Genomic DNA, 23,788 nt, shown 5'->3' on the forward strand with positions numbered 1-23,788 from the left:
GAAACACCCTGGGAATTCTGCTGGGCAGTCCAGGGTATCAGACTACCGCACAGCAGACTCAAGAGGAAGCAGACCTCAATCAGAGGGAAAGTAATATGCTAAGGCACTCTTAGGTATTCCCGGAGACTAAGGACTACTATGTCATTTGCTGAGATTTCCCCTTGCTACAAATATAAAATAATTAATGACATTAAGAGGAATTTTGACATGCATCATTAGAGACAGAGATTTCCTGAAATATCAAACATTGAAAAGAACAGAACCATAATGCAAAGCATTCAAATACTGGCCAACTAAAACATGACAAAACTATTTTACAGCAACTCTCACAGAAACAGCTTCCGCTGCCAGGCCTGTCCTCACACTATGCCCCAACCCTCCGGGACAGGTCAGCTCCACACCTCCTGGTCTTACATCATCTTCTCAGGAGCTCAAACTATGTCACCGCCCTTGCTCTGCCCTGAGGACACTGCTCTGACCTGCTTCATGCTAGAAACCTCAACGGCTATCCCCGCATGTTTTGGGACACTATGCTCTCCTGTCCCCTCCCGCCCCCAAGACTGTCCTGCTTCAAATCGCAAAATAGACATCACTCCCTTCAGAGCTGGAACGCCACCTCCCTGACCTCGAAACCCCGTCAGATTCTGTCCCCCTAGAAGGCGATCCCAGTTCGCCTAGTCTCCTCCTCCACTCAGTGCTGAGCCTGCACGTCTCCCGGTTGGAGTCAATCCATTCAGTATTTGTTGGAAGACAGGACTTCACTGACAGAAATCTGCAAGCAAAAGCAGCTTTATCTTCCCGAGGCACTGGCGCAGGCGGCTGCCCACCTCAGGCGGCGGAAGCTATGTAACGCAGCAGGGAGACTCCCAGACACCTCCCCAACCCAGGCACGTGGGCCCACAGTGGCTCCCCACAGACACCACGCTTCTTCGTCGTTCTTGGTTAGTCTATGTTTAGAGCCTTCCCTTCCTCTCCAGGGCTCCACGCAGCTGTCTGCTGTCTGTCTGGTGCACTGCGCTGTAAGGAGAACGCAGCTCTCACTGCTGCAGGGCAGCACGAGCACTGCTATGGCACCGAGCCGCCTTAAAGGGATTCTTTGTCCATCCTGCTCCTCAACGCTGGGGCAGACACGCACAGTCTGCCCCCCGCGCTGTGCTCCACCGGGGGTACATGCTGCACAGCGGGCAGGGGACCAACAAGGAGAGCTGCAGAGGAGCGGTCCAGGACAGCTCGGGAACCGCCCCCCACGCACGAACCCCCCCCCCCCGCACGCAGGCACACACGCGCACTCAAGGGCAGGAAGAGGCGCAGAGACCGGTGCCAGACTTGCCTTTCAGGTCCTTCACGTAGCCCTCCTTGCAGCTGTGCATGAGCTGGAGGATCCACTTGTGCTGGGCTCCGATGCACTGCCACGCAGGGTCGCCGGGGGCGTGCAGGTCAGACAGATACCTGGAAGGCAGTCCGAGTGCCTCGGTCAGCAGAGGGCAGGAGGAAACTTTATGGCTACCATAAAGTTTTGTTACAGAAAATCCCAAGGTTTATGGATTAGTAAAGCGCTTCTCAATATTAGTCTTTCGTTTTCAATAAAATATATCCAAATTTCCTTTCACATGATAATAAATGACAAAGCTGTACTATTAAAACTTAGCTCTTCACACGAAGACAACTGAGAAGGCAACGACCCCCGACAATGATCGTGGCGCGAGCGGCTCTGCACGCGAGGCCCAGCCCTCAGCGCGTTGCGGCTAGCGCCAGCCACCAGGCCCGGGCCAGACACAGGCACAGCGCCCGCGTGGCCACCAGATGGCAGTGCGACACCGTTTCCTAGACTAACGGCAGGCCAGCTGAGACCACATGGCTTTCTCCCGGGTAGACAGCTGCTGACGTGTACTTACCTCTAAAGCCTAAATCCTAAACCCTTAACTCATGACTAAGAAAATACCGCTCCATATCATACATTACCAATGCATTTTTTCTTACTTTTTATGTAGCTTTTCAGATATTTAAAGTCATCTTTTCCATAAAATACCCCAACCCACATACACAATGAATTTCAGTAGACATTTTTCTGTCAAATGTTATTCAAGACTAAGCTCTCAGTCTTGAATAATATATTAATATACATTACATAATACATTAATGTGACAGGTTAAATTTAACTAAACTCCAAAAGCCTGTTAAAATAAATTTATTTCTTAAAATTATTCTTAAACTAAGAACTGTCTTTTGTTTTAGGATCAAAGATTTTAGAGCCGGGCATGGTGGAACACGCCTGTAATCCCAGTGCTCTGGGAGGCCGAGGCAGGAAGATCACGCATTCAGTTCCAGCCAGGCAACTCAGCAACTCAAGACCCTGTCTCAGGGGTGCTCCTTATTTAGACATCTCAACTAGCAGCTCATCAGAAGAGAGACCCAGCTGGCAGTAAGTTAGCATTGTGCGAAATGCTGAGGAGAGATCTGACAGGGCCTAAGAATCTCCCCACACTGACCCCGAGCTGCAGGAGCTAAGGTGGGGCGGGTGGGCATCGGAGCACCCACAGAAGGGGCCCGAGCCTCCCTAGGCGGGGCTGCCACCGCTCCCCTCCCTGTGACTCCAGCAGGCTGCAAGCAAGGTGACAGGTCAAATCAGGAGGGACTTCACTCATTAAGAGCCACTTACGGCTCCTCCTCATGTCTGACAACTGCGTCCTGAGACGCAAACACAACCTAACACAGTACCTTTAGCTTGGCAAATAGAATTCACCCTCCGGCTTCCCAAATTCAGTCCAATGCTTCCCCTCATGCCAGGCTTTCCTCCTGTATCACCTGGAAATGCCCGTGCTTCTATTCTCTCCTGCCAGGGAGACTTCCTTCCAGCAATCTCTCTCTCGGCAGGTTTGCTTTGCCTCCAAATACTCACACAGAGTCATCTCCTAACACTGTCGCTCACATAACCCTCAGATCTGGTGTCAGCAGCGACATGTGGGAGTATTCCTTAGAGAAGCTGATTCCTTTCAATACCTAAACTCCTAAACAGGAATGTGGATGGTCATGCCTAGGGCTCTTTCTCAGGCAGTTCAGCAAGAAAAATCAAAACACTTGTTGCCTTAGTAACTTTTAAAAGTATAAGTCTCTTTGGTATGTTGACTGTGTCCTTGCAAAATTTAGTAATAATCTTCTTTCTATTCCCTTATCAATGATTAACAAATTAAAGGAGTTTAGGAGTATTTTATCAAGCTAATTATTCTCTCAAATTCCAGAGGATGTTTCAATTCTAGAGTACAATGGCTTGTTTTAGGCTCTTCCAAGTTTCTTTCTTTCTTTTAGTATAAAGTTTAAAAATAAATGTTTCATTACAAAGCTCTGTATAGAATGTGACAACATGTTATTGCTATTTCTTTAAAAATTACATATTAAAGGACACTCAAAAGGCTTTTTCGAGAGCAAAACAAGGTAAAGAATGTTAATTACGATCAACATAAGCTCAATATTTTAAAATTTAAGATTGAAACTTTGTAGCCATACTCTGACGTGAGGACCAGGATCACAATTTCATGGAAGCCAGTAATGGAGCTCCGCCTCATGCTGAGGACGGATGTCCCCTCCCAGCATTAAGACAGGAGGACGAGGACGAGTGAAACTGACCAGGGAGTCTTCCCTTAGATAAAATGATAAGCAAAGCTGCAGCAGCGATCAAATGCGCATGCCTGCCACACAGCCGGACTGAGTGAGGGCTCTGACACCGCTGTGCCCGAGGGGACAAGACAGCACCTTCACCCCACGTGGTATTCACAGTGTCTGTAACCTGGTTCTGATCTTGTTCTTCTACTCATTAATGCTTAACGTTTTTCACTTAAAATGGTAATCAAACTGCTCTGTGTCTTCTCAAACCATCAAAGTAAGAAAATGATAAAAAATAACTAAACTGTTGTTGACATTCCTGTTACTGACCCTGTAAAAGGACAGGAAAAGGCAGTAAGATGGGTCATTTCAGAGCACCTCTCCTGAGAGCACATCTCTAAATGACATCCGGGAGATAACGTGGTCCTGGGAGCCGCACTTTTGCTATCCATGTGGATGGTAGTTCACCCACAGCGAAAATGGACACTGGGTGAAGTTTAGGCAAACTGGAGATAACAAAGAACAGCGAAGTGAGCCCGTGAAGCCCTGCCCGGCAGGCAGAGGGAAGGGAGCGGGAGTTAGGGCACCTGCTGCGCTCCAGCCCGGCCTTCCCGGACTCTGCTTCCTTATATGTAGAACATAGAGCAGCTGGATCACTGACTGTGGCTTATTTCCAGCTTGAAATTTCTACAATGCTGCAAGCAAGAAAAGCCCTCCGAGTACGTTTTCTGCTGACGGAGGCAGTAAGGAGCTGAGGCAAGGGGACAAACAGGGCGCTTCTGGCAGCGCGGGCCGGGCGGGCTTCCGTCATCACCTGTGTCTGGGGACAACACCAGGCCCTTTCGTGAGGACAGAAGTGAGCACGCACCCTGCACAGCCACAGCGAAAGGCACGGCCCAGCTGGCAGCAGCAGCAGCGATGGGCTTTCTGCTCTCCTGCCCATCTTCCGCCTGGGCAGCCCCAGGACACGGTCAGCAACAGCAGCTCACACTCCCTGTCCGCCCCGCAGCCCCGCCGGCACTCCTGGGACATGGTAGCTTGCAGGCCAGACCTCTTCCCGCAACCACACGATGACTACAGCCATCTTGTAACTGTGCATCTCCGATCCACCTTGCTAATTCTTGGAGAGAAGCCTTACAGTCTGAGAACAAGCGCAGCAATCAAGGTCCCCAGCAGAAAACATAGTATTCTTGAATCACTGATATGAAAAGCTCATGACTTTATTCTGACTCCAAATCCTGACACAAACTATACACATAAAACATTCCCTGACTACTCATTACGTGCCAGGTGCCGTGCTGAGCCCTTCAACACCTCTGCTGGGCCCGCAACGCAGACCACGGGGACAAGGCCCCGTCCAGGCGCAGACTGAAGGGAGAGGGCTCGGGGCAGCCGCCGCGTGCACAGCGGGGCCCGGGACCACGCAGGCCCTGCTTCCTGGCAGCCGTCTCTGTGGCCATGCCGGCCACGTCTTCTAACAGCACTGCCAGCTTTGTTTAGGGTTCCGCTTTGCAGCCTTGCTGTTTTCTACTGATGCTGAAGGCTGCATGCAGGACCAGCTAGGACACAGCCTTCCAGAACCATCCCCGCCGCGGAGCCAGGAGCCAGGGCACACTCCTCTGGCATCAGGAGCCGCCGCCCGCCTGGAGAAGGACGGTGGGGACCCTGCTTCCCGACCTGCGGCCTCCTAGAGCACAGCTCCCGCACCGCCCCACGCAGGACGGCTGCGCACTGCGGAAGGGGTGACCGAGCAAAGAGGCCACTTTTCCTTTGGCCAAACTGCCAGCATTTTCTCCCCATTAAAAAGTGATTATTCCAGAACTGCTGCCAATTATTAGCATTCAAAAGAATTTTGGTGTCCCATAGCAGATACCTCTCAGTTTCTGCTCTTTGTTTTCCCTCTCTCCACTTAGTCGGGTTCCCAGAATCCCCCAGATGAGCTTTCCGGGTCACATGACACAACCAGTAGCAGAGGTACGGGATTTGTCAACATTCTTTACCTTATGTAACGTTTTTGGTCATGTAAGGTCGATGGCGTTTCGAGCAATTTATCCAGAAGTAATTCTTGTAAAGCTTCAATACGTGTTTCTACTTCAGCATAATCTATTTTTTTAAAAAAATATATATATACAAGAGTTAACCGAAGTGGAGTTTAAAGTCCAATTTAACAAAGCAGAAAAGCGTTTCCTTCTGACTGAGCAGCAGTACAAGGGACCCCTGTGCTCACCACCCACTCATTGTCGAGCCGGCAAGGGCGTCTGTCGGAGCCTGCTGACCTGCAACAGGCAAGGGGCGTGTGTCTCACCGCCCGGGAAGCTATCACAGGGAAGAAATGAGTTCTGTTTTCTGAGTCTTTATGATTTCACTTCTGAATTTAATAAGCCCTATGATATTTCTCCTGGTTGATAAGGTTTTAACCACAGGGAATTTTAAGCTTTTGTTATTTTCTACAACTCTGGTGGTATGAGAAAGGATTTCAAAAGGTGTTGATTTCGCTTTAAAGGTTAGAATTCACAAATGTATTGGTCTTTCTGGTAAGGGGAGACTGAAATGCAGGTTTCCATGTCTATAAAATACCTGACATTACTTCTTTCTAGTAAGAAAGACTTTTGTAATAGCATCATGATTAACAAATAGAAAAAAATGTCTGAGACTTACCTACATCACAGTTGCTCATTTTAACTAGATCAGGAAGAAAAGCCATGCCATTTCTGAAGTAATTGTTTTACATTTTAAAGAAAGCACTATATAAACAAAATCTAAACTGCACATAACACTCTTTGCAGCACACATCCCACATTCTTCCTGTAAAAGGGAAGTAGAAGATCTGAAAGTAATAATAAGCAAATCTTACATTTCTTGAAAACTTGCACCTCCGTTTTCCCAAAGAGTGATTTGGCCTTTTCATAATCATTAATAACCACATCATAATCACCCTTTAAAATAAAGAAGCATTTGGTTAATATAAAAAAATCTTAACAAATCTTTAAAATTTATGACATCTATCATGGTACATAAATAAGTACTCTACCTTTTGAATATTCCTTTCAATATTTAGAGGAAGGTTGAAGAGAAACTTAAATCGCTGAAGTACATTGAGTGCATTTCTTGTGGAATCTGCCTTGTCCTTTCGACCTAACACTTCTTGAAATAATGTGTCTGCTGTATTACTTGCTCCTATTTTAAAAGGAGAAAAAGAATCAAATAAAAGCTGATTTTAATCAGAAAATGTGTAACGGACTAGAAAACAAAGTGTTAGGACTTCTATTACAGACTGCTATTAAATCTCAAAAGACCGTTTTCTTTTTTTAAGTTAGCTACATTGGAAATCTTTTATGGTTTGCTAAAATAAAATTTTCATTTTGCCTGCTATGTCTTTTCATATGTTGAGAATGGTAACCTATTAAAAACAACCATCCTTACCACACCCAAATAAATTCCCCCAACAGGAGCCAACATCTGTTCTGGTTATGCTTCCAACTATCATGGCAGCTATGGGCCCTTAGGGTATTCCATTGCTTCAGACAGTAAGGACAAACACACACATGCACACACGCACGCCTGTGTGCACACTCACATGGATACTAGCGAACTCCCACAGACGCAGGGCTGACATGCAGAGGCGATAAAACCAGGAAAGCAGCTTTCAGAAAAGTTGTTCAGAAGACGTACTTTAAAACCAATCCTTTTTCTTTATAAAATTATCTCCTTATATTTCAGGCATGGAAAATAATATAAACAACTGAAAATGTCACACTTAACATTGCATCATCAATATTTCTCAAATCAGCTAATTCTTATAAAATGATACATAAACAGGACATTTCAAAAGGCTTTTTTTTCACCTAAAAGACTTCATACTACATGGTTCACTGTGATGAAAGTGCTGCTTTATCTAAAGAAAATGTGCTACATACAAAAATAGCTTAGATTTTTGTAACTTGTGAATTATTTTCAATTAGACTCAAGCAAAGAGGAGAAAAAGGATAAACTGTTCTCAGCTGTCTGATCGCTGCCTGAGAAAGTCTCTCCATTATCTGGTCTAGTGACCATACTTTAAGCAGAGATGAGAAAATTACCTCAGCCTCGCTGGGTGGCTGCATGCCACGTCCTCCGGCCCACACTGTGGGTGGCCTGATCCTGTTAAAAGTCGTCTTTGTAACATGATTGTTTTATCTAAATAATGTTTAAGTTCTGCTGAAATTTTAAAGACCTGATATAAAAACTTTGTTTGGTCAAGATAACTGTTTTCACCACATGCTGTTTAATGTGGAACACTGCACTTCTATTCTAAGATGAGGAAAAATGTATTTCCTTCTTGTCACCAAACTGCACAGTGGAGGCTGAGTGAGAATCTGAAATCTGATTAGGGTTAAAACTTTCTTCAAGAAAAATTATTTTAAAGTATTTGCTTATCGTTTTAAAACTACAAACTTGATGAGTTCAAGCTTCATAAATAATTAGATATGAGAATGGAATTGAATGCCATTAAAAGGTTAATTACTTTTGAGGAGTTCGGATGTGAAATCACCAAGTGCTTTTTTTTGCATAACAGGAGAATCTGTACAAAGAGCATACAAGCCCAAATTAGACTTTTACCACCTTATTTTTAATGTGATTAAAAAATACCAATTAATAATTTAACTCCTTTAAAAACTGTGAAAATATGTACAAAGAAAATCCACTTACAATTAAAGAAAGCAAACAAAAATTTATAGGCAGAAATTATAAACTATAAAGTCAGAATTTAATTTATACAAAAATATATGCATTTACATATAAAGAATTTCAACTTATGCGATACTGAGAAATTATGTAGACAATTTCTGCCAGGAAATTATTTGTTGTGAATCTTCCTGTATTGGTCACTCTGATAATGACAAGAAAATACAGGAGGGCAGTGATATCAGGATTTGCACAGCAGAGGGCCGGGGCTGTAGCTCAGTGAGGCAGCCACTGCCTGCTCTGCAAGCGCAAGGACCCGAGTTCAATCCCTGGTACCAAAAAAAAAAAAGATTTCTACAGCAGAAAACAATCACCAGCAGCCCCCATGATGCACTGGGTGTCTTTCTGCCCGAGGGCTGCAAGTAAGCGAGCAGGGCTGCTACACAAAAGGGTGCACACAGAGGGCCTGGCAGGGCACCCACGCAGCCACCGCACCAACACTGCGTGCACACCAAGCCAGGCACCTTGGCCCAGATCCCCACACCACCCAGGGGTCAGAACGTCCAGTGTGTGACTAGGGGAAAATCTGCAGAACAGGTCCTGATCCTAGGCCCGAAGTGGGTCCCCTCCTCCCCAAAGAACGTCTCACTGCTGGGGGTCTGGACAGGGACGTCACTGTCCGAGTCACACAGGGGCCCAAGAACTAACAACCCTGCTGTTGGAACCACACTCCAGCTGCTGCCAATGTGGCGATGTAACATGGGGAGAAAGGTGACCTCTGTGTAGCTCCTCACACGAACACCGACCTGGCAGCGATCTGTCCTCAACACACACAAAGGAATTCAGCTATGCCAGGAACTCTTGTCACCTCAGAAATCTAGGCCCGAAATTCGAATGGGCCTTAGAATTTCATGCATGGGTATTTAAAGCAAACATTACGCTTTTCCTTATTTCGAAGTGACCTCATCGGTCCCTTTCTTGGTACTAGCACTTGAGACTGTAGGTCATAAAAGTGAGTTTTAATCTGCGCTCTCTGCTCCATGGGACTCGCAGGGGCCAGGGACAGAACAGAAGGAACCCCCATACAATTTATCCCAGAAACAGGCAAGCTGATGGGATGAGAAAACCACACATTACAGCATCTGGAAAACTGAGTAACCCTAAAACGGGTACTCACACTCGTGGCAAAATCAGGACCACAAAGGGCCCTACCCTCCTGCTCTATGTGTCTCGGGTTCCACTCAGATTCTAGAGAATGACAGGCGGCCGGCAGTCACATCACGGTATTAGGTGAACGCCACTGTAAGGACTGCTTGATGCTGACTTCACTCTGGGATCCCACAGCTTCGAAGGCGACAAGGAGCAGGATCACAGCATGAGAGCAGAGCTGAGGTCGGCCGTGTGCACAGAGCCAACTGCGAGCTCACAGCGCCTCTGGAGAAGGCTGAACTCATGGCTGGGCTTCCTTTCTGTTTTTCTTTTATCACTGCCACTCGTCAGATATTCACCTGCAACCACTGAGGCAGCATCATTTTCTTTTTCACAGAACTTCCTCCCACTGCTGCTCTTTAGTGTTCTTGATCTTGTTCTTTTAATTTTACACATGGTACCTGCTCCTTCAGTCCTAGTCCTTCAACTGCATCCCAATACCGATTCCCAAATCCACATTTCAAGATGCCTGTGAGCTTACACTAATCTTTCAAAGTCCTTTCGCTAGATGTGTGATAAGGTCAGCTAGCTTATGAGCACTTCCTCCGCGCTAGGTGCTATTCTACTTGACAGGCGCAACTCACGTGCACTGGCTTATGTGCCTCCAACATGGGCAGTGCAGGCAGGTGCGACACAGGTTATTCCTCCTGCCAGTGTGACAGACAGGAGTAGAGAGAGCCAGCAAGAAACTCACTGACCCGGCCCTCGGGAATCTCAGACTTGACATGCTATAACAGCTGGGCTTTTCCCTTGCTCCTCCTTCCTGCAGGTGAAGCCGGCTGTGGAAGCCCCACTGGTCATTTCCTTTTTCCCACTCCACAAGGACCAACTGCTGTCACCCTTTCTCCCCAGTGGCTCCCCCAGCCATTCACTCTGCCTGCCCTTGGCTCTGGCTAGAGGGCTTTACCCCGTCACCTTCACATTCTTGCAATCCACACACCCTGCCTGGGTTCTTCCTCCCCCGTGCTGCCTGCTCTGAGCCACCACCTATCAGCTGGCAGTGTGCTTTGAGGGTACCACAGCCGGACACCCCGGCTCACCTCCCGTGAGCCCCGGGAGACTTCAGGACAGAGGCCAGCTCCACGGGATGGCACAAGCAGGGAAGGTCTCCGATGCAGCTTCGACACACAGCCATTCTAGGTCCCGCTTCCTAGGCTGCTTCCCCTTCCTGCAGCTGCCCCTGCCAGGGCGCACCTGGCTCCATCTAGCTGCCCATCTGCCAGTCTGCTCCTCTGGCCACTTCCCGCTACCCTCTCAAAGCACGTATGACCGCCGAGACAGTCACTCCACTCCACCTGTTTCTGTTGTTACTTTGGTGCTGGAGACAGAATCCAGGACCTCACAGGAGCCAGGCAAGCCTCTCCCCGGTGAACCACACCCTTACATGCTCTGCTTCTCCGTCAGTTGCTGAGTGTGTGCTCCAGCTGTACCCCAGAATTACTATCAGCCAAGTAAAAGCACATGACCACTCAATCACCTGCTTATGTGTCTGTATTTTCCAAGGAGTTATAAACTCTTAAAAACAAGCAGTTTTAATTTTACATTCCAAGAACAATCAAAGCTGTGCTCCATAAACACTGAAAACCAGTCTCCGGCCAGTGTCCAGAGTCTTCTATCCAGAGAGGCAGAAGAGGACAGCACAGGCCAGGATGCCCCACCTTGTACCACTGGGGCCCGACAAGGGTGACACAGTTTGAAACCCAGCAAAGCCATCTCCATGGTGACCACCCAACACAAACTCATAGACGTCCTCAACTCAGAATGATTCCCCTTACAATTTTTCCGTTTTGCCGTGGTGCAAAGCACGCTCTGTGGAAGCCGTAGCTCAGACTCTGACTGTGGCACTCTGCCCAGGCTGGCACCCCGCAGTCCGCTGCCTCGAAGGGTCTGGGTGGTGGGGGAGCTGCAGCCCCATGGGTACCCCTGCCACAGGGGTCCACAGAGGCTCAGCAGCGGCGCTGTGCTGCCGGGCTTGACAGCCAGCCGGGAGGGCTGTCTCCGATTCACAGCGGGTTCCCAGGATGGGCCATCCTGATGGGGAGGACCTGCACTGGGGCACCCTGTGGGTGTCCAGGGTGCAGTCGGGTATCGCTTCTCAGGTGTCTCCCTCTCGCCACAGACACGGCCTTCCGCTTGCTGGTGAGGTCACCTTCACTGCAGCCCCGTGCGGTTGAGCAGGAACCTCGTTTCCAGTGCTGTCACGGCTTGGTTGCGATGCACCTCTTTCGGGCGGGCCACTCTCTGCCTTTAGATCACCCACTTCCGTAAGGGCCCCAGGGGCTGCTCACCAGGAGCCGCCAGGGGGCAGAGGCTATGGACCAGCACCCGTGCTGTCCAACGCAATGGCAGGCAGTGCCCAGCCACGTCAGCATAAAGTGAAGAAGTTAAGGCGCTGGGAGAGGCTTCATGGGGACCTGGGACCCCTGGCTCCTCCTGTCCTTCCCTCCCAGCTGCCGCCGGCGCTCCCTGCGGTGAGCTCTGCCTGCCATGTCACCCAGAGGGAATGGCGCTGGGGACTGTGGCCCGAGCCCCCCAAACTACGAGCCAAAATGAACCTTTGCCCCTTTACATGTGACCTCCGTCACCCCAGGCACACGTGACCTGCCCCACGGCCAGCACTACAGGAGCCCATCCGGCCCACTGTGCCCTTCTGCACTTTCAGGGCAATCAAGAACACAGGGCTGGGTATGCAACTGTGAGGTAAATAAACCAAGAATGCATTATTAAGTTTTCAGGGGCAAATATTAGAATATGTCAATAATAACCAAAGGAATAATTGTAAAAGGTGTCAGTACTCATAAACACTGAACAAAACTGGCAACGTTGTGTGATCAACATTATTATGCCTTAAAAACTTAGGGGACAGTGAGAAACACTGCCTAAATTTAAAGCCAAAAGCAACAAAAAATTCTCATTTAAAAAAAGGAAAGAACACTCCATTTGAATTACTATATTCTTGCGGGGTGTGGTGGCGCACGCCTGTAATCCTAGCACTTGGGAGGCTGAGGCAGGAGGATCACCAAGAGTTCAAGGCCAGCCTGGGCTACACAGTGAGTTTGAGGCCAGCCTGAACTGCACAGAGACCCTGTCTCAAAAAAAGCAAAATTACTATAGTCTTCTACACAATGAAAGCCTCCTTAGTCACGATCCAAGCAAATTATAGTCATACTCATTTATTCCTTCTTTTCAAAAGGAAGTCAAACTAGATGTTCGGCGTCCCCTGGGACCACTTCTCTGGATGACAGTTCCCGAGGTCTTCACCCCCACCTGCAGCCTCGGCACACACGGACGACAGGGACAGGCCTGTCGGGAAGGGATGCCTGCTGCAGGGATCCACATGCCCTCTGGCTGGTCTCCCTGGTGGGCTCAGCCCGGGACCTGGAAAGTTTGTCAAGCTGCCCTGAATTAGCAAAACCTTATTCTAAGGGAGCAAACGTCAACATCATGGGGATAAAGAATGTTTCCAGAAAAAAGATGACTGTTACAAAAATTATATTTTAAGGAAAAACTTTATATTAAAAAGTCCTGAGGGTTTCATAAAGAAATAATCATTATGTCAGTCAAGCCCAAGTTTAACCAAAAAAAAGCAAATTTCAGTAGAAAGTTAACATGACACATTTCTAGAACAAATTTGGTTAGGTACAAAACACATTTAAAACAATTTTTCTTGGGGCCGGGGATGTAGCTCAGTGGCTCTGCTGTCTGCCTCGCAAGCACAAGGACCCAAGTTTGACCCCCAGTACCCCCCCCCAAAAATTTTTTTTTCTTACAATTTTTATACCACAATTCTCAAGCAAAGATTTTCCAAATTACACCTTAAAAGAAAAAAAATGTCACCCCATGATGCTAAGTCTAACCCATGAAGAAGGAATCTTAGGATTTTCCCGACACTGGTAAATCTTTTTACTGCCACAAGGACACATTCACTGGGTCAGCTATTCTTACAGTTACCTTTTAAAAGTTATTGAAGTAATCTCATTTTTTGCAGCTATATCATTGTTTCAAGACAATTTCAACGGTGCAAATAACATCCTAAAGTAAAAAAATCCTTCTAAAACCTTAAAATGTCTGACTGCTCTGACAGAAATACCCCTCAATAAATATTTATTTGGGTGGAATTCTGAACATATTCATTTCACCAAAGTTGGTGACTTGGTTCTCAGACACAAAGAAAGGGCAAAAATCTCAAAGCAAATAATAATAATTGCAGTAATAATCAGAGGAAAAAAATTTTAAGTGCTGCTGAATTCACAGATTTAGAATAAAACAAGTGAATAAATTCTACCACCAAGGACAGCCTATAGCAAATTAAGGCTTCATTCTACAAAATACTTTCTTATTAGGAACTTTGTGAACAGATGTTTACATAAAGGCTCAGCAAGTTCTGCTCAATGGACTAAATTAAGCTGGAAGTATAAAATTAGCTTCATACCACGGTCCTGCATTCACAGAATCTTTCAAGATCTAATGTGAGGACTCTTAATTTTTTTTCTTAGCCCCTCGTTGTAAGGAAATCATATGTAACACTGTATTTACAAATGAGGAGACTCCCCTGGGCATTACTGCTTCACACCAAAAGCTAACTGCAAGGACAAAACTGAGTAACTCATTTTAAGGCACTAACAGTACAATAAGGATTAGCTGATCTGATGAGTTTCTTCTTGAAGCAGTGGGATAAGTAGCTGGGATACAAATTGCCGGAAAGAGGATTAAAGGGAAAGAGGATGGGCCCCAAAGCTTTTATGTATCAGTTTGTCCTGAACCCAGTTTTTACTAACTCTCTCAAAGTCAGACACACTCTTTGACAGTGGCCTTAAATTCACAAATGGTGACACCTGAGTGTGTGTCGATCTCGTAGCCGAGGAGACCTGCCCTGCACATTCGAAAATAAGGAAAGGCACCTTCCTTGGTTTAGGGGAGCAAATTCTATCTTGGAAGAAACACAATTTTCAAATTATGATTTCTCACAAATAAAATGCAAACAGAAACCAAACTCATGTTCAATATTTCTGTTTCCCTTTGTGTCGTTAAATCACTGCTATTTGGAAGTGAATGCTGAGTGGCAAGTCACTGCCTTGCGCTGTGAGATGAGGTTCAAGGGTCGTACTAACACTGGCTGTAAGGCCATGAATAGCTGTGGGTGGAGGGGCAAACTCACTGTTCAGAACGTTCTCCAGTTTCTGCGTCATGGATCCTTCCACTTTTTCCGTTCCATCTGCTTCTAGTTTTTGATGGATGGCTAGAAAAAAATATCCAGTTAAAATGTAGGCCATTTTAAGGGGTGGGAAGATATTACAACAAAAGGACATTTTTAAACAGTGGCAAAAAAGTCATATTATTTTCACCACTGGAAAGGTGCATAAACATGCAGTGCTCTGCAAAGTCCCCAGCAGCGAGCATCTAAGTTACTCAGAGTTCTGTGTTACTGAAACAGCACGTAAGACACACGCTTATCACCTGACCCTCAAGACTGAGTGTGAGAGCAGCTGGATGGGAAAAAGAGAAAAGGAGAAAGGACAGTGAGACCTCAGACCCCGGGCTTACTGGTGAGCCCACTATGTAGCCAGTCGTGTATCTCCCTCCGTCCCACATCTGCCAGGGAGAGAGGGGCAGAAGGGGAGAGGAAGCTAAGATGGGTCTGGGGCTGCCCCAGGGTGACCGTTACGTACTGCAAACTCATATGAATAAAAATAAAAATGAGAAAGACAGAAATACTACAGTTTGGGGTCTACCAGCCTCAAGAAATATAATTTCGGCCTCAGGATATAACATGGCAAAATATATTTTATGTTCTACTCACAATAAACAATTTCCTGAAGGTTCTAAAATATATCTAGCAATATCTACTAATACATCAACTCCGGATGTATAAATTACAAGAGTCTTTTGCTGTTAACTGATATGTGGGTCTCTGATTCTGATAAAGATTATTAGAGAATCACTTAGAAATGTATATTTAAAAACTTAACCACTGAAGGGGAGTTTAAACAGAGCAAATCACACTTACTTAGGTAAAAAACTAAGAAAACTTTCAAAAACAAAGTCAAACGTAAATTCCAATTTGAAACTGTGATGTAATAAAAATAGCACGACACACATTAATTGGACCACGACTACAAGCTGAGCACTGGGGTATCTAATACACATCTGTAGACTCGTGAGCAGTCCGGGATACATGTTCTAGCAGCACTTCTATTGTACAGATAAGAAAACCAAGCTCCAAACCCAAACCAAGGTCACAGAGCTGAAAGCAAACTGTGCCCTGGAGCAGTGCGGTCCCAGATCTCGGGGCTCTGCCCCAGCCCACGCACCCACACGGAACAGGCAGGCAGGCAGCACAGACGTTCCAGGGTTCTGTTCTCAGACCTCTAAGATGAGAACGACAAACCTACTGTGTCAGCTGGGAACAGTATTCAGTTGCCAATAAGAGGCCTCCTGTCCCCAAAGAACTAGCTACTAAAACATTCAGGATTTCTCTTATTTCCCATAATTTGCTGTAATGAAAACCTACATGCAAGATGCTTAACTCTATGGCCTGACAGCTACTACATCACTAAGTATTAGCTATTCTCCAACATTTGGACAGTAAAGGAACATTCTTTCTTAAAGGGACTCAAAGTGCCTTAACCACGAGCCACAGATGGCAGGTTTATGATTAAAAAAAAAAAAAGTCTGCCTGCATGAGCGTGTGTGTCATTTCTTCCTGAGATCTTACAGTTCAACGCATTTCTCCTGACTTACTGGCCAGGAAATTTGTGGGCAAATTCATTGCTCAAATGCACTATATGAACCCATTCTCAATGCCTAATAACAACTATTTCTCTGCTTCTTCTAATTAATCCAGATTGTTGCCTTAAATATTTTTTCTTGTAAAGCCTCATCAAATTTCGTTTGAAATTCTAAAATGAACAGGCTGCTCCTCTGTTGAAGACAGACGTTCACAGAAAAAATAAGAAATATATGTGGTAAAAAACCAGCCACTGTACTTTTAAGTGTTTGGCCAATTTTAGGAGTGAAGAGAAAGTAATTTCTTTAATCTTCAAATCTGGACGGCGTTAACAATGACAGAGTGCTTCTACACATAAAAGCTTATGTTTAATCTCAACACGGGAAGTTAGGTGGAAAAGAACTTTCCTCTCCTTATGCCAAGGAGACAGACTATGCCTCGGTATTGAAAAGCCAAGCCAGAAAGACTTCCACGCGCTATGCGAGCAAGCCTGCTCACATTCCTTATTTGAATGCCGCTGCCATTTCCCGACAACCGCACTTGCCAAAGACCTCTGGGCACGTGGCACCTTCTACCGAGCGCCCTGCATGTGGTCTGCCGCCACTGAGCGACTGCCCCCACACAGCCCGGCCTGCAGGGAGCCGCGCCCCGATGCTGACCTGACCCAGGGCAGAGCAGTCCAGGGCAGAGAGGGTCGGCACGAGGTGGCCCCTTTCCCACCCGCGGGCCCGCCCGCTCCGCCCGGCTTACAGCCCTCCCGCCTCCGCACGCAGCAGAGCCCATCAGCCGCCAGCCAAGCGTGAGGGCCGGGACGCTGCGATCTGATAAAGCAATCCTATTTTCCAGAAAATTAAGCCAAACAACCCAACTCTGCTTAACTCGACCTTCTATTTTCTCTGAAAACATTTTTAAATAGAGTAACTCAATAAGCAACTTGGTACCTGATCATAGGTTTGTTATTGTTTCTAATCTATTAAAACTTAAATATGTGAAGCAGCTATTATCCCGTCTGTTTGGGAACAAAAATAAGGTATGTATGAAAGTACTATTGGAAGAAAAACCCGGGTTATACAGTCACTGGAATTACTTGATCATTTTATTTAACTTGACTGAAACAGGGCGTCTCATTTGTAATTTCTATCAAAAAATCAAAATGCCTGCCATGCATTCATATAAATGTACTTAGGATTGAGGCCCCAGGGAACGACGGGCACACGGACAACAGCCTCCCGATGCCCGCCTCACCACTGCACGTACTGCTGCCTGCAGAGCAGGAGGGCTCCAGCCAGCTGAGCCGGCAAACTACTGCTGTGGTCACGCAGACGGTAAGCGCTTCACCCGCCTCTATCACACAGGCGCCATCACGGGTTTCCTCCTTTGCTTTCAGCAACCCTTGAAAAACAGCCACTCTTCGCTCCGTGCCTGGGCTAAGGCAGACTGCAGCCTCACCTGGCAAGTGGCCAGGCTCTGGGGACTGCATAGCTAACAGGTGACAGCGTGAGTGGGGAGCAGTCACCTCCCAGAGTCTGCCACACCTCTGCTTCCAACTCTTTATTCTGCCAAATCTGTGTGCGCTCCAGCCTGGATGCTGAGCGTCTCCAAGGGTTGGTCCCAAGGATGGTGACTGGAGGAGGACACTGAGGCACAGTCCAAAAGGGCTGGATGTGAGGACAGCGGTCTGTCCTGCCACACACCCTGCAATGATGTGCCACCCACAATGCCCCGAAACGTCCTCCCCACCCCTTGGACTGACTGGGAGACCCAGAAGCAAGAGCCTACCAGAGGGCCTCCTGCACACCAGCACATCGTTCCCCGATGGGCATCTCGCGGGCACGGAGAAGCCTAACCACGAGTTCTACTTGAACTGGTTCGACAGTGAGACCCAGTTCCTTCAGTTCTAAAGCAGAAACCAATAACAACTTCAGGGAGCACACAGGTGCGAGAGAGGCAGACCTGTTTAGGAGGGCGAGACCCAGAGCCACACCGATCAGCCTGGGCCAGCAGCACGCAGGCAGGAGGCAGGGACACACAGGCAGCGCCACAGCTGTCACTCTGCCTGGCTGCGCTGACGCTGGAGGAAGACGGGAGGCGGCCAGCGCACCACGTTCTCGGCTTGGCTGTACCGAGGGCCGCACCCAGGACCTGAACACCGGAGCCCCAGGGCGGACGGGGAACGGACGCTGAGGCGAAGGAGGCAGGGCAGAGGCACCCGGCTCGGGGAGCCCTCGGTGTGCCCGGGGCCCTGCGACCACCCCTGCCACTGGTGGACCCCACAGCCGCCGCCAAGGCTCAGCGGGCCAAGGAGCCAAGGGCCTGGAAAATGGAAGTCTGGTTTTACAGGATACTGGAAGAGCGAAGACTGAACGTGCTGAGGTTAAGGATGGCAGGTTCATTATTCCAGACACACTGCTCCCCGGGTTCTGGTTAGACACAAAGGCACAACTAAGAGATGCATAAAAACTCAGAGAAGAACCAAGGCCCTTACTAGCTGACAGAGACGGACTGAAACCGGAGGTGAGGTGGGCTGGGCCGAGCCTTCCGCCCAGCCACAGGGAAGAGAGGGGGACAACCACCCGGCCCTCTCTGCATCCGAACTGAACTGGGAGACGGGCGCCAGAGAGCACAGGTCAGAAAGCCAGAAACGCTCCAGGTCTTTCCAAAACCGTGCATTCTGGGCTACAGTCCGCACCCTGCTAACTCCTTCCGATGTCCCCACAGCCAGCAGGCAGGAAGGGCAGGGCGAGGCGGGAGCACCTCTAGGCAACTGGGGCGCCCACCGGTGAGGGAGGGAGAGGGAGGGGGAGGGAGGGGGGAGGGAGAGGGGAGGGAGAGGGGAGAGGGGAGGGAGGGGGGAGGGAGAGGGGAGGGAGAGGGCGCCAGGCACTCAAGAAAGCAGCAGCTGTTCACAGAAGGCCATCTGGGGTCGGCCCCGCGTGACCGCGACAGTAGAAGCGCTCTCAGCTCTCTCCCTTCCCTCTGTTTTTAAAATTCAAGGTGAAACAAATGCACCTTTTCAGCAACCTAAGAACGCAGAAGGGAGGAAACACTGCACCGCCGCAGTGCACATCTTGAATCCCCCGCCAGCCCCGCCCAGAGGTGGGGGCGCTCGGGCTGAGGGGGCCTAGGCGGGTGCAGGTCCCCGCCTCTGCAAGCCACGCCCTCCCCAGCCCCTCTCGCACTGGCTCTCCCTCTGCTTAGCACCCCTGCTCAGGGGTCCGTCCGTGTGGCTGCCCCGCAGCCCCCACTGCAACGTACAGCAACTGGGCCAAAACCAAGAGAGCCTGCTGACCACGCTGAACCCTGGGCGTTCTGAGCGGAAATAACCTTCTCTCCTAAGGTGTTTGCCAGAGAGGGCAAGCAGGCCCACACAGCATCCAGGTACAGGTAGAACAAATAACCAACCAACGGATACAAAATTGAATGTTGGCTCAGAATTTCTTCTCCAGGACACCAAGAGTCACGGGGTCATGCCTTCGGAAAATGATTCTCTTCCAGAGCAGCGGTTGTTCATGTAACGACAAGAGACACTTCCAGACATTCAAGAATTCAAAAACACGCCACAAATAATATACCTCACTGCTCAAAATTAAAATTCAAAGATATAAAAGTCCTAGTGATAAGCATTAAAGCCAATTAAATTTATATATATATATGGTAAAATGCTATGTAACTATGGTAAAATTAAATGCAAAACATAAAAATAAATCTAAACAACAATGAAAGGAAAAGAAAATGTAAAGAAAGAAGCTGGGTCTGTAACTTTAAATTAAAATCAGGAAAAGAATCACAGAAAATGGTGGGCTTAACTGTTGTCACTCACAATAGAAGACAACAATGTATAATAGAATTTTAAAACATTTTTCACAAATCTCCAAACATATGGTTTACACAGGAAAGAGAAAAATAAAGAAGCAATAATTGAAAAAGAAAAAAACACAAAATTTTAATAATGATAAATGTAAATGGTTTAAATTCTTCTATTAAAAGGCAAAGTTCTCACAATGGCATTTTAAAAATAAAAATCCTGGGCCAGGGATTTAGCTCAGTGGTGCCACCACCTGCCTTGAAAGCACAAGGTCCCAAGTTCGATCCCCGGTACCAAAAAAATAAATAAAAATAAAAATAAAAATCCTGGCACATGTTGTTTATAAGACCCAAGGCAAAATAAAACACTTCTGATTGTTTATTTAAAAAAATATTATGGACAGGGTTATGATATAGCCTAACATGCATAAGGCCCTGAGTTAAATCCTCAGCACCAATAAAAAAAGTTTTTTAAAAGAATATTATGTATAGCCTCAGTGTGCTAGGAGAGCGAGCTGACGCACCCGGGCCACGGCGTCAGGAACTATGGTGCTTCCGAACATCCTGATCACCGGTACACCAGGAGTTGGAAAAACCACACTAGGCAAAGAACTTGCATCCAGATCAGGACTAAAGTACATTAATGTGGGTCATGTAGATCGAGAAGGGGCATTATATAATAGCTACGATGAAGAGTATGAGTGTCCCATTTTAGATGAAGAAAAAGTAGTTGATGAGTTAGAGAACCAAATGGCAGAAGGTGGAGTTACTGCTGACTACCATGGCTGTGATTTCTTTCCTGAATGATGGCTTCATGCAGTTTTCATGTTGAGAACAGATAACAGTATATTGTACAAAAGACTTAACAAGGGGTTATAATGAGAAGAAACTAGGAGACAGTATCGAGTGTGAGACTTTTCAAGTTCTTTATGAAGAGGCCATGTTATCATACAAGGAAGATACTGTGCACCAGCTGCCCAGCAATGCGCCTGAAGAGTGAGAGGACGACAGAAACCAGATCCTGAGATGGACTGAGCAGTGGGTCAAAGCTCACAGCCCGGGCCTGGTCACATGGTGGTGCCTCTCTGCCCACCCTGTAGACAGGGCCTCCAAGTGTCTATAAAAACCAAAGCTATGTGGAAAGCCCAGCAGGCATTTTTATGCCTGGGTTTCTTTTTCTCCATGAGAAAGTTAAACAATCACAAATATAATGAATACAATTATTATTAAGCATTTAAAATACACATCAGTTGCTAAAAACAAACACAGGTTTTAAACACAGGAAAATCTGACAATCAAAATTAAAGAATGCAATTATAATGCAATGCTAAAAAACATAAAAAATTTCATGCAATAGAGGATTTCAAGAGAAAAAGAAACCAAGTAAACAAAATGGAAGTTTTAAATCTGTGTGTGCTGTACACCAGCTGCTGGTGCCCACTCCAGGCCACTGACCCACTGTGTTCTCCCCAGCAGGGACAACCAGACACTACAGGACTCATGTGGCAGGCGGGAAGCCCAGTACCACTGTGGCCCAAACTGTGGAGGGTCAGTCTTATCCAAGGTCAAGCAAATCAAAGGAAAATGACCTTCTTCCTTCAGTGACATAAAAAAATAAAATAAAAACAGTGATCCAGGGAGGTGAGCAGACTACTCTACTTCAAAAGATCCTGAAGAGATTTAAAATCAAATGAAATACCTGCACTTTGTTTGAAACTTTATTTGAACAAATTAATATAAAAAGAAAATGTGGAGGCTGGGGATTTAGCTCAGTGGTTTCGCTGCCTGCTGCGCAAGCGCAAGAACCTGAGTTTGATCCTCGCTACCAAAAAAAGAGAGACAATTTGGGGATAATTGGAGACATGAATATAAGCTGAGAAAAAAAAGACTAAAAGGAAATATCAAAATATTGTTGTTACCTCTACAACAGAAGTAAGTCTTGTCAATTATCTGTCTAATGTTTTCTAACTAAGGACAGAATCTAAAGTTTTCTAATTCACTATTATAATGATTTTTTACATCTCATAAAGTCATTTGCTTATTAGTAGTTGGGCAGTATTATCTTTGTTAAATTTTAAATTGGCAATATACTCCTAGGGCAAATACCTCGTAAATGAGACTATGTAAATTTAACTACCACGCAAAACTCCTTAAAATCTGCCAAGAGAGGGCCAGGGATTTAGCTCAGTGGTTCCAGCGCCTGCCTTGCAAGCGCAAAGTCCTGAGTTCAATCCCCGGTACCGAGAAAAAACAAAAAAAAAGAAAAAGAATATCTGCCAAGAGTGAAGCCATTTTTAGAAGCAAAAGCACAAATAAAGCCACATGCATGTGTATGTGAGCACAAGTAACCACCAGAACATTAATACCAAGAGGATGTGAGTCACAAAGTCTGCAGAGCACAGATTCTTCTATATGCTTGCATCTCAGAGCCGGCCGGAGCTGACGTGTTAAGAAGGACTGCCGATCCTGAAAGGGCAGTGGGACGCTGGCACGAAGTGCTCCTGGGAGCACCTGCCGCCGAGCCCTTCCGGCCACTCACAACTGACCCCTTCCCTTCGGAGCCCTGCCCACCTGCAGAGAAGCGGCCACGTGGAGGCACACACAGCGAGGAGCGTGGTTTAACAAACAGCGATGTTGCTACTTTAAGAATAGCAATGAATTTAAAGTAAACTGTCTTTCTGGAACAGAACATGGTGCTGCCTCTTAATGGATAATAGTAGAGGTCCCTGGGAAGAGACCTTCATTTCTAAAAAGAATTGAGTTCATTTTTATTAAGTAGGTATTGCAAATGTGTACTAATATATTTTTTTTTAAATAAAAGGAGTCAGCTGGGTGTGGTGGCGCACACCTGTAATCCCAGCAGTCGGGAGGCTGAGGCAGGAGGATCACCTCAAGTTCAAGGCCAGCCTGGGCTACATAGTGAGTTCAGGGCCAACCTGAAATACAAAGGGAGACCCTGCCTCAAAAAAATAAAAAATAAAAGGAGTCAATTTTAAGTAATACACTTTGTTTTTCATGAGGTAAGCATAATTAAATTTTCATTAAATAAAGGTGGTTTAGAAAACCTACCCAACACTCTTCATGGAAATGTGCAAAGCTGAGCTGCTCCTAGTTCACACACAGAGACGCAGCCAGGCAGCCAACGCACAGACGGCTCTGCGCATGTAACCAGGGTGGCGGGCGATGGCTGACAGTGATGCCTCTCAGTCCTGTCTAAACCCAAGCCCGACAGGCTACGCTGACAGAATTGGGCACACGTGCAGGGTTTTCAGAATTCTGAAACTTCACCCACCGGTATTTAATTTTTTCCAGCCCTGAAGACTGGGCCTCAGAAAGGGAAGGGAGTCTTCATTTCACCACATGAGATGGGTCAAAAAAGGCTTGGAAGCAAATACTTAAAGTATCAGGTCTTCAAAGAGATTCCAGCCTGTTCTGCAATAAGCATTTACGGTTCGTTTCAACCTCTGCTTTTATAACTATGGACCCCAAGTCGCACCCCGTAAACACGTGACAAGCACAGGCTCAGGTCTCAGCCGAAGCTCCAGCAGACGGTCCTGGGGTCGGCTTACCTGAGAGGGCATCCTGGGCTTCGAAGAACGTGCTGAGCCCACCTTTCACACAGGCCAGGCTGCCCTCGCTTTTCTTGTTGGCCTGCCTCTTCAGGTTGCTCACTGCCATCTTGAGCTGCTCAAAGCTGAAAGGAAACACAGAATCCAAACGTCTGAGACTCCTTACAAGCAGAAAAGAAGCAAGGTAATTCATTAAGCATAACATACTAGAAAT

At 46.9% G+C, this 23,788-nt stretch overlaps 1 protein-coding gene, 1 long non-coding RNA gene and 1 pseudogene across 7 annotated transcripts in view; 2 read left to right on the plus strand and 1 right to left on the minus strand.

Moving 5' to 3' along the window:
- Exoc2 (exocyst complex component 2) overlaps window positions 1-23,788 on the minus strand; it is a 138,091-nt gene that overhangs the window by 79,695 nt on the left and 34,608 nt on the right. For all 5 annotated transcript variants that reach the window (XM_087181709.1, XM_021260766.2, XM_004847796.3 and 2 more), the window contains exons 6-11: window positions 23,575-23,699; window positions 14,633-14,713; window positions 6,632-6,777; window positions 6,455-6,536; window positions 5,601-5,703; window positions 1,331-1,449 (exon numbers count right to left, since the gene is read on the minus strand). In XM_087181709.1, the coding sequence (XP_087037835.1) occupies window positions 1,331-1,449; window positions 5,601-5,703; window positions 6,455-6,536; window positions 6,632-6,777; window positions 14,633-14,713; window positions 23,575-23,699 (656 nt within the window). The remainder of the gene's footprint in view (window positions 1-1,330; window positions 1,450-5,600; window positions 5,704-6,454; window positions 6,537-6,631; window positions 6,778-14,632; window positions 14,714-23,574; window positions 23,700-23,788) is intronic.
- Window positions 1,775-10,930, plus strand: LOC110349805 (uncharacterized). 2 transcript variants are annotated; one of them, XR_002396077.2, is made up of 3 exons: window positions 1,775-1,869; window positions 2,236-2,422; window positions 10,244-10,930. It is a non-coding gene; the product is annotated as an uncharacterized LOC110349805 (long non-coding RNA). The 2 variants fall into 2 exon arrangements; XR_002396076.2 differs by having other exon boundaries at window positions 1,806-1,887.
- On the plus strand, window positions 20,504-21,128 carry LOC147826152 (adenylate kinase isoenzyme 6 pseudogene; annotated as a pseudogene).

Source organism: Heterocephalus glaber, unplaced genomic scaffold, assembly GCF_053883595.1.
Source record: "Heterocephalus glaber isolate CG9 unplaced genomic scaffold, H.glaber_assembly_v1.0 deba00001472, whole genome shotgun sequence".
Classification (NCBI taxonomy): domain Eukaryota; kingdom Metazoa; phylum Chordata; class Mammalia; order Rodentia; family Bathyergidae; genus Heterocephalus; species Heterocephalus glaber.